General features: G+C 43.5%; 1 protein-coding gene across 1 annotated transcript in view; it reads right to left on the minus strand.

Annotated features, from left to right (window-relative positions):
* DOCK5 (dedicator of cytokinesis 5) overlaps window positions 1–11,334 on the minus strand; it is a 238,954-nt gene extending 227,620 nt beyond the window's left edge. The window contains exon 1 of the mRNA XM_051974162.1: window positions 11,263–11,334. Coding sequence (XP_051830122.1) covers window positions 11,263–11,305 — 43 coding nt within the window. The 5' untranslated portion in view covers window positions 11,306–11,334. The remainder of the gene's footprint in view (window positions 1–11,262) is intronic.
* Window positions 11,335–11,911: the final 577 nt, after the last annotated feature.

Below are 11,911 nucleotides of genomic sequence, written 5' to 3' on the forward strand. Positions count from 1 at the left end.
TATTTTACACATTATTTATTTATTTAAGTTTTGTGTTATGTATAATTTATAAATTATATATCATTATATATAAATTAAGTTATAAATATAAATAATAGTACTTATCTCCCAGGGTTGTTTTGAGGATCCTCACAACAACCCTGGGAGATAAGTACTATTATTATCCCCATTTTACGGTTGAAGAAACTGAAGCAGAAATGGAAATTAAGTGACTTGCCCAGGATCACACAACTAGTAAGTGATTTGAATTCAGATTTTCCTGACTCCAGAACCAAGATTCTGGTCTCTGATCCAGCTATATAAAAAGCTTGAAATTTTTCAGGGAACATCAAATACATCATTATCACTAGATCATAATACAGATATTTTTATCTCCACTTTACAGAGAAAGGAACGGAGGCTCATAAAGGTGAAATGGCTCACTTCTGGTTACACGGCTAGTAAAGACATCACCCAATCATCATTATAATGACAAAATTAGTAGCAACGCACATTTCTATATCTCTTTACAGAGTTCATGAGCCAAAAACCTCTAGAAACCATGCAAAAGAACTGGTGTTTTTTCTTTGTCAATCGACTACATGACTCCTCATCCGTAGTCCATTGTAAAAAAAGTATGTTTTCCTCTCATATTTTTGCCAAGCATACCCTTGACGTACACACAGACCATTCTTAAGATGATTTCATAGAGCTGAGAAAGTAGGACTATGGGTTGGTTGGTAATTATTGACATAAAGTGATCCCTGATTGTCTTTAAAATCACAACCTCAGTAATCAGAACCCAAGATGTTGGAGAACAGCCAGCAACCCAGATGAATTATACCAATGTTCCTCTCCATACAACTTCAAATTGATGTTCAAACCAAATTTTGGAGCATCAGAACCAACAAAAGGTCAGAGGAAGACATTTTTCCAGCCTAAGACAAGAGTCAGCAGAAGTCTATTGCACCACAACGGGACCAAAATGCGGCAGCAGCCCCAGCAATGGCCTTGACAGTGATAGTCATAGAAGCTTTATGGGTTCTTAGCCATAAAGAAATAAGGCGGGGAGATCAGAAGAGATTACAGGAAACCCTTTGCTGGCACTGGGTGCGGATGGCATTGGACTGGTAAGTCAATTATCCATAGGCAGTTTTTGATTCCAGTTCTAGGATGGAAAAGAGTGCTTCTGATTAGTGACAAGGGAGCAGGGACCCAGGTCACAGTTCCAGCTTCAAGAGAAGCACTAGCTGGAGAGGAGCAGGAGCCCTTCCCGGATAAAGAGCAGGAAGGAGAAGAGGAGAGCAATGATCACCTCTCTCTCAAGATCACACTATCTTGGAAGTACCCAAAACTTGCAGACCTTCAAAACTAGCTCTAAAAACAGCAGCCCCCCAAAAGCCTAAAACGCAAGGCAGCGCCTCCCCACCACCAGGGGAGCAGACGCTAACTTTAACATAAAGTTCAAAGTCAAGAAATAGGCTAGAAAAATGAGCAAACAAGAATTAAAAAATGACTATAAAAAGCTAATACAGTGGCAGGGAAAATCAAGGTGATGATTTCAGAAAAACCATAGCAAGACTTATATGAATTGATGCAAAATGAAGTAAAAAGAACTGGGGGATCATTGTGGGCAATAATACCAATGTTGTAATGATAATCAACTATGAAAAACTTGGCTACTGTGATCAATACAGTGACTCAAGGTAATTCCAAAGGACTCATGGCCAAAAAAAAAAAAAAAAATGCAATCACCTCCAGAAGGAGAAGCATGATTTTCTCACCTTTTAAAATGGTTTTTTTTGTTGTTGTTTTTTTTTTTCAATATGGTTATTATAGATATGTTTTGCATGATTTTACATGTATAATTGATACCACATTAGTTGTCTTCTTAGAGGGTGGGAGAGGGATGGAATGAGGGAAAGACTCTGGAACTCAAAATTTAAAAAAAAAGAAAAGAATGCTAATAAATAAATAATAAATTACTTGAAAATGTTGGAGGTCCAACCATCATAGTGTTCAGCATGTATTTGTTAATATACCCATATTTCACCCATATAATCTCCTTGATCTATCTTAAGTGCCATTTTGATACTTGTGAAAGTGTGGTCCCTTAAATTGTTTTCTAAGTAAAAAAAAAATTCTCTCTCTCTCTCTCTCTCATATATATATATATACATATATATCATTACATATACATAGAAGCACAACATCTGTCTTTTCATTTGATTTGTCTTAATTTCTTCTATATCACCTCTTGGGATGATGACTTAATTATTGACTTATTGACCTGATATTGCTTTGTTTTTTGGCTTTTTAAATGACTTTTATGAGTTACTAATATTCTGAATCTTCTTTTAATCACATAAAGCCTAAGCCAGAGGTGTCCAGGCCCATAACACTTGAAGGACAGCTGAATAATACTAAAATATAATTGAAACACACTTAATAAAATAAATGAAAATATAATTTTTGTTATTTCAGTCATGTCCGACTCTTTGTGACCACATTTAGGGTTTTCTTGGCAAAGATTAGAGAGTAGTTTTCCATTTCCTTCCCCAACACATTTCACAGATGGGGAAAGTGAGACAAATAGGGTTAAGTGACTTGCCCAGGGTCACACAGCTAGTAAGTGTCTGAGATCAGATTTGAATTCAAGAAGATGAGTCGCAATGACTCCAGGACTGGGACTGCACCACCTAGCTGCCCCAAATACAACAGAAAATAGATAATGTTAACATGTGGTTTTCTAAGTAGTCTAAAGAGCTCCTCATACATGTCTTAGAGGCCTCCCTTTCTATTTGAGTTAGACAGCACTGGTCCAAGCCATTGTTATCTTTACTTGACTTGTGTCTCTTCTGGGCAGAAAGAACGAGTGTTTTCTGGCCCAGGTGGTTCCTGGGATTCTCCACTTGCTTTAAAATGATTAAACTTCTATCAGTGATAACCTAAGCCCACATCTTTACCTTTATCCATAGTTCTAATTAGTTAGCTTCAAGGACTTAGTATAATATACCAGTATGGATGGATGTTACCTTCTCATTTATCCCTCTAATCTGCTATTGACTTTGACCTTTGCTCTAGCTTGGGAATGATCTTTCTGTGCACCATCCCTGATTCTGAAATGAGTCACACCTTGTTTCCTATTTATTAAAATACAATCAACTTCATTTTGACTGATCTTTTTTTAATGGGACATTTCTAGCCCTTTCCAACTTGCTGTTGAAGGCAATATCGCTAAATGCCAGCGTGAAACTTGGTACCCAAAGGGGGATGGCTTCTATGTCTTCTCAACTCTAAATCTATGATCTTCCTGAACCATGCCATCCCAGGTGGCCTTTGCTGTTGTTCACTACCAATCCCACTTTGAAGTCTCCAAGCATAAAGGGAGATGTCAACTAGTTTGGAAACACATCTTGATCACCAACGTCTTAGAGATTTTGTTGCATTCTCTCTTCACATTTTCTTATCTATATTTGTGCAACTATGAGTACATTATTAAAGGTCTCACTATGCTATCTCTCACTATCACCCTGGAACCTCCTAATTGTTCTATTCACTTAAATACTCCACCTCATCTCTGAGCCTTTTCTCTAGCTGCAGTCAACCATTTGACCCTGAGATGGACAACTTCTAGGAATAAGGTGACCAGTCTTACTGTGTGCCAATCAGACAACATCTAAAGTCCTATGTTCGACACTGGGTACCACAAAAGAAGGTCAATGAGAATCTGTAGAATATTAAAGATGAGTAACCCAGGAAAGGGAAGGTCCATGTCCATGTCATTTGAGCATTGACTGAAGGAATTGGGAATGTTTAACCTGGAAAAGATTTGGGATGGAGAGGGATACATAATCGCTATCTTCAAGTATCTGAAGGGCTATCATGTGAAGGAGGAATTAAAATTCTTGTAATATGGCCCTAGAGGACAGAATCAAGAGCAAAAAGGTCCCTTACAAAGACATGGATTTATAGCTTGATGGGAAGCAAACATTTTCTAAGTCTCCACAAAATAGGATCAGAGAGGTGACTCAGTGGATAGAATGCTGAGTTTGGGCAGGAAGATCTGAGTTCAAATTTAGACTCAGGATTTACTAGCTGTAGAGTCTGGGCATTTAACCACCATTTACCCTAACCCACTGGAGAAGGAAACAAAGTCTCCAATAAAGGCTGGATGACTATTTGTTGAATATTTTGGAGAAAGAATATCATGTAATGGGTATTTAATAAATGACTGAGGTGCTAGATGTCTCCAAGGAATGCTTTCAAATCTGAGATTCTGTGTCTAGCCCAAACTAGACTTTGGAGTTAGAATATACAGTTCAGAATCTGTTCTACTGATATCCATTACCTGTGTGACTCTGGACAAATTGCCTAACCTCTCTGGGTCTCAGTTTCCTCATCTGTAAAATGAGAGACTTGGACGCTACAAACTCTGAGGTCCCTTCCACCTCTAATTCTACATTCTACGTAAGAGGTTAATTATCAACACATTAGATGATAAATGTCTTAATTGTGGTGACTCATTGAAATAAGGGAGATGCAAAGATAAATGCAATTGAGTCTTTGCCCTTTTGAAGTTTGCAGTAGAGCAGGGAGCATAAAACATGATACAAATCCAGGGGCAGGAAGATTTAAAGCTATTCTTCAGCTTCTCATGGTCACCTGGCAAAGTCTATGGACCTCTTCCAAAATAATGTCTCTAAATACATAAATAAAACACAATAAAATAAAATGCATAGGATGATGAAGAAAACCAATGATATTGCATTAAGTCATCAACAATTTATTCTTCTTTGTGATGGTGGTGAAGAACGAGACTCCAGGTTAAGAAATCTTGATTTAGAGGAAAGAGAGATTATTTCAAGAACAAAACAAGGGTTATGAGAGTCAAGACAAAGGGAAGATCTAGGATCACTTCTCACTGGGTCCGTCTGCGCTGGGAAGGATGGGAAGAATTTTAACTGGTACACTAGTAAGGGAGAACATTCAAGGCCTCAAAAGCAATGTGAGTAAAAGGTCCATTTCCATGTTCTGGAAATAGTGAGCAAGTCTTTAGTAAGCAGGTAGGAAACATAATGTAGAGGGTAGAAGGGCTGGGGAGTTTCCATTTTAATCTAGAGGCAATAGATTCAAGATTTTGAATTAGGAAATGGCACGGTCAGGTATGTGTATATAAATTTTGTAGCTGTGTGAAGGACTTGGAGAAGGGAAAGACTGGGGGGAGGGAGAAAAGTTATCCTGCTATTGCAACAGTCCAGGTGAGAGGTGATAAGAATCTAAAGTAGAGTGGAAGGTAGTGACTGTGTGAGTAGAAAGGGACAGATGTGAGAGTTGGATGTGGGAGTAGAACTGACAAAACTTGTCAACTAACTGGATATGGGACAAAGGGAACAAAGGGAAAGGCTTCATACCTGGATGACTGGAAGGGTAGTCCTGTTTCAGTAGAAAATTGGTTGTTGTTGTTTAGTTGTTTTTCAGTCATGTCCCCATTTGGGGTTTTCTTAGCAGATGATGGAGTGATTTGCCATTTCCTTCTCTGGATTATTTTACAAATAGGAAACTGAGGCAAAGAGGGTTAAGCAACTTGCCCAGGGTCACACAACTAGTGTCAGAGGCCAGATTTGAACTCATAAAGATGAGTCTTCCTGAGTCCAAGCCAAGTGCTGTAGCCATTACACCACCTAGCTGCCCCACTAAGTGGGAGATTCTGGACTAAATGACCTCCAAAGTTTCTTCCAGCTCCAACCAGTAGGAAAAGAAGAGTGTCAATATATATATAGATCTCCTCAGGAAAGATCACCAAATAGGTACACGAGCCAGGTTTGATTCTATAGGACAACAATTTAGGTATTCTTTCCATAAGACTAGCAGCTAGGTGACTCAGTGGATAGAGTGCTGTACCTGAAGCCGGGAAGACCTAAATTCAAATCTGGCCTCAGACTTTTATTAGTTAAATGATTCTGAGCAAGTCATTTAACCCTACTTGCCTCAGTTTCCTCATATATAAAATGAGCTGGAAAAGGAAATGGCAAACCATCCCAGTATCTTTGCCAAGAAAGAGTCAGATAGATCTGAAAATAACTAAACAACAATTCATAAGACTAAGAGTAGACCAGTGGGACTATGACAAATGAATGAATGGTTTACTACTGCAAAAGAAGCTAATATTTTCCAAAATGTCTCTAACACCCCCCCCAGAACACATTTCTGACTGCCACAAAGACAATGAATTATACAGCAAAGCCTCCACAAATTAGAAATTTCCCAAACCCAATCTTGGTACAAATAGCTTATTTCGAAATTAGCTTAAAATAAATCTTTCAACAACTCAAATACTAAATGGACAGTTGGTAACTCTTTTCCAAAGAAAGCATGAGATGACATGTTTCCTCCCCTTCACTGTTTGTCCAAAAATACTTTCATGGCTAGCAAGAAAGGCCTACATGTGGAGAACAGCTTTTCTTCCCAATTATGGGTGGCTCTGAACAACAGAATGTAGTTTTGATAAATAGATTGATAGATCTCATTGATTGACTGATAGATTTGATTGATAGAATCGATAGATATCATAGCAAAGTCCACCACTGTCATCTTCTTGGATTACAGAAGTTCTCCTTGCTCATCTCTTGAGGGGGCCTTCAACAGTCAGCTGAGGGTGATATTTTCTTCCTGATCTCATCCCACTCTATTACTGATTCCCTACTCTCCTAGGATGTCAAGAAATTGCTTTGTATGTATTTTTAAATTCACTTTTCTAAAAAACTTGTTGGTTTCTTCCAATAGAGTAGAAGATCTTTAAAAGCAGAGAACGTTTTTTTTTTTTTTCTCTTCAGCACCAAGAACAGCACCTAGCTAGAAGGTAAGTTCCTAGAGGGCAGGAATTGTTTCATTGTTATTTTGGTATCTTCAAACAGAACACACAGCAGGTGCTTAATAAGTGCTTGTATTTAAGTCAATTGAATAGTATGACCAGAGTTCATGAAGTATCTGAGAATTTCAGAGGAAAAGGGACCTCAAAAGCCCACACTGACCAGTCTGATCATTTTATCAACGAGGAAACTTAGTGACCCACCCATTGTTGTACAGTTAGTTTCTGAGACTGATTTTTTTGACTGTAGGCTTGGCCCACTATTTACTGCACCAAGGAGCTCAGTGATTAAGTCACTCCCCCAAGGTCAAAAGTGGGAAATGAGTCCAGTTCTGATTTCCCTAACTCTCCAGCCAGTACAGGTAGATGATGCTCTTACTGAAGCAAAAGAGTCAAAGGATCTGAATTCAAATTCCTGTTCAGCCATTTATTTGCCTATGTGACACCAAACCTGTCATTTAACTAGCTACTTCCTCTATTAAAATGAGGATATGGAGCGGACATGGGGAAGGGGGATGGACTAGATAATTTCCAACTGTGGACTAGATCCTCTCCGATTGTCCCTTCTTAATTTATGACTGTTTTAACTGGGTTCAAATCCTGACTCAGCTATTTTTGCAGGCAAGAAACTTCCTCTTGATGAGACAATTTCCTCTATTGTATTGTTGTTGTTTTTAAAGAGAACTTGACCAGATACCCATTTCCCCAGATCTCTTCAAGCCGTGTAAAACCTTTCATAATCTAATTCCAATCTAATTTTCTTTCTTTCCCCCTTTAACTAGAATATTCATTAAAGGATAGAAACAAACGAACAGCAGACATGCTGCTTAGGCAATAAAGAAATTGATGGCTCTAATGCTGATTCATTCACACTCAGGCTACAGGATCATAAATTCCTTGGGGGCACAAGCCACATCTTGATTTTTCTATTTTCTCCACTACTTTAGTGCAATGAATGCACTACATTTGTATTCAATGGAGAAGAACAAGGATTTGTTGTCCTACTGTGTGCTCCTCTATTAGATACTGGTAGAAGAGGAAAGGGGGGAAAAAAGATGTGTTTTTCTAATCAAATTTCAAATCTCTTTCTCACATGTATTTCAAGTTTCCGCAAAATTGATCTCTTGACTATCACCCTGTAAAAAACAATCCCATCTTCTGACTCCATGCTTTTGCTCTAGCTGAGCCTAAAAAGCTCACCTTCTTTATTTCTTATTTTTAGAATTCTCATTTCCTTCCATTTATGTGAGAAGGCCATCTTCTCCAAGAAGCCCTTCCCCCTAAATATTGCAAAGCTGGCACTAGAGAACTCTTCCTTTTCTCTTCCTCCTCTTAAGATACTTTCAAGACTAGTGTTCCTACAGGAAACCTTTCCTGACCCCTTCTCACCAAGTTATGAAGGCCATCCCAGAATAGTTTTATATATGCTTATGTATGTATGTGATATATTTTATACATATACATACATGTATGTGAATGTATTGGTCCTTCAGTTTACACCTAAAAGCCTCAGCCTTCCCTAAATAATAAAAGTAGGGGTACCTAGATGGTGTAGTGGATAAAGTGCCAGCCCTGAAGTCAGGAGGATCTGAGTTCAAATCTAGTCTTAGACACAATACTTCCTAGCTGTGTGTGACTCTGGGCAAGTCCCTTAACCCCAATTGCCTCAGCAAAAATAATAATAATAATAGCAATTGCTAAGTTACCAAGAAAGCTGAGATGAGGTGAATGGGCAGAAGAGGAAGTGAGGAAGTCTTCCCAACACACATCTACATAATAAAGAATTACTGGGAGTATTAACTGCAAGACTAATTGCAGATACCTTCTTACAATTTCCTTAAATTCTCATTCCAAAAAAAAAAAAGAAAAGAAATCTGCCTCAGGTCACACATTATTGGTTTTCTCCTAAGCTGAAAAGCTCACAAAACAATTTAGGGCCCAGAGTAAATTCCTTCCCCCCTGGAAGAAAAAGCATCAGCTGTATCATTGTTGTCTTCATCCTCATCCTCATCCTCCTCATCATTGTCAATGCCTTCATCATGGTCTTCTTTATCAACTCATCATTTTGAAAGATTTAAATATTTAAGGTATAGTGCAAAGAACAAAGGGAAAAAAAAAACATTTCTAGAGCATCTCCATGTCTACCTGTGCCAGGTGCTGGATTAATTTTTTTTTAAATAACAAATATCTCATTTAATCCTTACAACTCTTTGAAGTAGATGCTACCATGATCCTCATTTTACAGTGGAGTAAATGGCAAGTGATTTGCTAAGGCTCCATATCCAGCCTCAGACATTTATTACTCCTACTGTCCCCAGGGAAGGCACTTAATCCTGTTTGCCTCAGTTTCCTCATCAGTAAAATGAACCGGAGAAGGAAATGACAAACTGTTTCAGCAGCTTTGCCAGGAAAACCCCAAATGCGGCCAGGAAATGTTGTCTGTGTCTGCAATAACTGAACAACAAAAGGCATGATTGGATGAATTTAAGGATCACGTTGATTTCAGAAGAGTAGGCAACACGGGGTTAGTCTTTCCCCCCCCCAAAGCCTGAGTTTTGCCATCTTTAAAATGAAAAGGTTGAAGTTGACAAGGTGTTTCCAGCTTTAAGATGCTAGCACTGTCCCTCAGGGAGGGAGCAAACACGTTTTGTTTAACTGTTTTTCTTTGTCAAAAGTGGGGAGAAGGGGAGATTTCCAACAAGTGGCAAGATCTAAGAAACAACAAAAGTATTAAGCCGTTAACTGATTTTTTCTTTAAAAAATTAATTTTTAAATTAAATTAATTATTTAACTTAATTAATTTATAAAATAAATAAATTAAATTAAATACAAAATTTTAAAGTCCAACCCACACCTGGGAGCGCTGAGGAAGAGCCTCGGTGTTCCCTCCCACTGTTCCTGAGCCTTGGTGCTGAGTTCAGAGGGCGCTTGGAATCCCCACCCTCTGCACACAACGGCCCCAGATAACCATATGTGCTCAGACGTGTTCCCGTCCGTAAGTCCTGGTCAAGGCTGACTGAGAATCAGGACTCCGGTGTCCAGTCCCACGCCCTCCGCCCCCCAGCCTCACTTCCTGTCTCTCTCATCACCTCCTCCCCCCGTTTCCAGGCTCCTTCTACATCCCCTTAAGAGAAAGTCTCCCAAGTCCCGGGAGGCGCCTCCTCCGCCCAGTCCAGGTCCCCGAACTTGGAAAACCATTGTAACGAGCGCATTTCAAGGGAATCAGTTTCCTTTGTCCGGCGGAGCGTGTTGGACACATTTCGGGACATCACCGAGGGAAGGGATCCCCGGGCTTCCCCAGCCCGCCGGGGAGGATCAGCCCCTGCCCTCGCCAGAGTAATTTTCCAAACCCAAATGCTCAACTCCCGGGGGATTAAAAGCAAAGCCGGGACTGTGCTGAAAACTAGAAAGCCTCCCGAAAGCCAGGACACATGATCCTGCTTCAAACAGCCCAGCTCGGGCGGTGATAGGCGCGTGGATAACGCCGAACAGGTGAGAACGACTTAATGGGGGCAGTGGAGGAGGGGAGCCCCGGGTTCTCTGAACTCAGAGGCGCTACATTCACATTCATTCTCCGACCCTCGCTGCCAGCCTGCAAACTTAGGCGTGCTCCCCGCTCGCCCTTCCCGGCTGTAAAATGACTGTCTGGTCCCGGATGGTCTTCCCACCTCCTCTGCTCCCAGGAAGCCGAGCCGAGTTCTGGAACTCAGTCCGGAGCCGGCTCTCTCCGAGGCATCAAGCACACCGCCCTCCCCCGGGGGCAGGAAGGCAGGGCCAGAGCCCAGACAGTCCGAGCCCAGAAAAAGGTTCTCCGGGCTGGCTCCCTAGCCCGGGACGATCCAGTCCAATCAGTTGGATCTTGCAAAAGCCGCAGTCCAGAACCGGAACTGCGCTCGTTCCCTCAAGACCAAAGTCTACAAGTCTCTCCTCCCCAAGCCAGTAGCAGCAGCAGCCTTCTCCCCCGCGGGGGCATCGGCAGCCTTGGGGGGGGGGGGGGGGGGGGGAGGGAGAGGGCGGGCTAAGAGCTGCCCCAGGATCTCTCCCTCCCCCGTGGGGACATCAGCAGCTTGGGAGGGGCATCAGCAGCTCGGGGAGCATCGGCAACCTGGGGGGCATCGGTAGCTTGTGAGGCTAGGAGCTGCCCCAGGATCTCCCCCGCTTCCCCCGTGGGGACATCAGAAGCTTGGGGGGCATCGGCAGCTTGGGGGGCTAGGAGTTGCCCCAGGATCTCCCCTCTCTCCCGTGGGGACATCAGAAGCTTGAGGGGCATCGGCAGCTTGGGGGCTAGGAGTTGCCCCAGGATTCCCCTCCTGCCCCGTGGGAGCATCAGACTCGGGGCCCGGAGCTCGGCCCCCAGAATCTCCCTCCGCGCGCCCCGCCACCTCCGGGGAGCCCACGGATCGCTCACTCACCGACTCCGTATTTCTGCCTCTTGGTGGGGATCCAGCGAGCCATGGTGTGCGGCCGGGGGGAAGGGGGTCTGCCGCCTCCTCTGGGCTCCCCTAGTCCTCGGAGGGCAGCTCCAGCCTCCGCCGCTGCTGCCGCCGGCCAAGCACCGCAGTCGCCGGGGCCCCGGGCTCTGCCGCCATGTTCCCGGCCGCCCGGGGAGCTCTGGAGGCAAAGTTTGCTCGCTCCCTCGCTCGCTCGCTCGCTCTGCCCCTCGCCAACTTTGTGGGGCGCGCCCTCCCGCGCTCTCCCGCCCTCCGTCTGAGCGAGCGGTCAGTCGGCGTGCGCGCGGGTCCGTGTGGCGGTGCCTCCCCCGGTGCCGCCGCCCGATGCCCGCCCGCAGCTCTGGCGCCCGGGGCCACCCCCAGGGTCACCTGCTGGCCAGCGCCGCAGCCACTCCTCGGCCCCACCCCCGGCAGCCGGGCGGGCGAGGGGGGGCCGGCCGCCTCCCTCCTTCCCCTCCTGCTCGCCCCGAGCGGCGGGCACGCCTCCCGCCGGCCGCCCCACCCACCTCCCCGCCGGGCCCGGCCCTCCCGGAGCCGGGGTGGGGCGCCCCGGACCACACCCCGCGGGCGGCCGCTGCTGGAGCTCGAGCTGCCCGCTCTCCTCCCTCCG

Source organism: Antechinus flavipes, chromosome 2, assembly GCF_016432865.1.
Source record: "Antechinus flavipes isolate AdamAnt ecotype Samford, QLD, Australia chromosome 2, AdamAnt_v2, whole genome shotgun sequence".
In the NCBI taxonomy this organism is placed as follows: domain Eukaryota; kingdom Metazoa; phylum Chordata; class Mammalia; order Dasyuromorphia; family Dasyuridae; genus Antechinus; species Antechinus flavipes.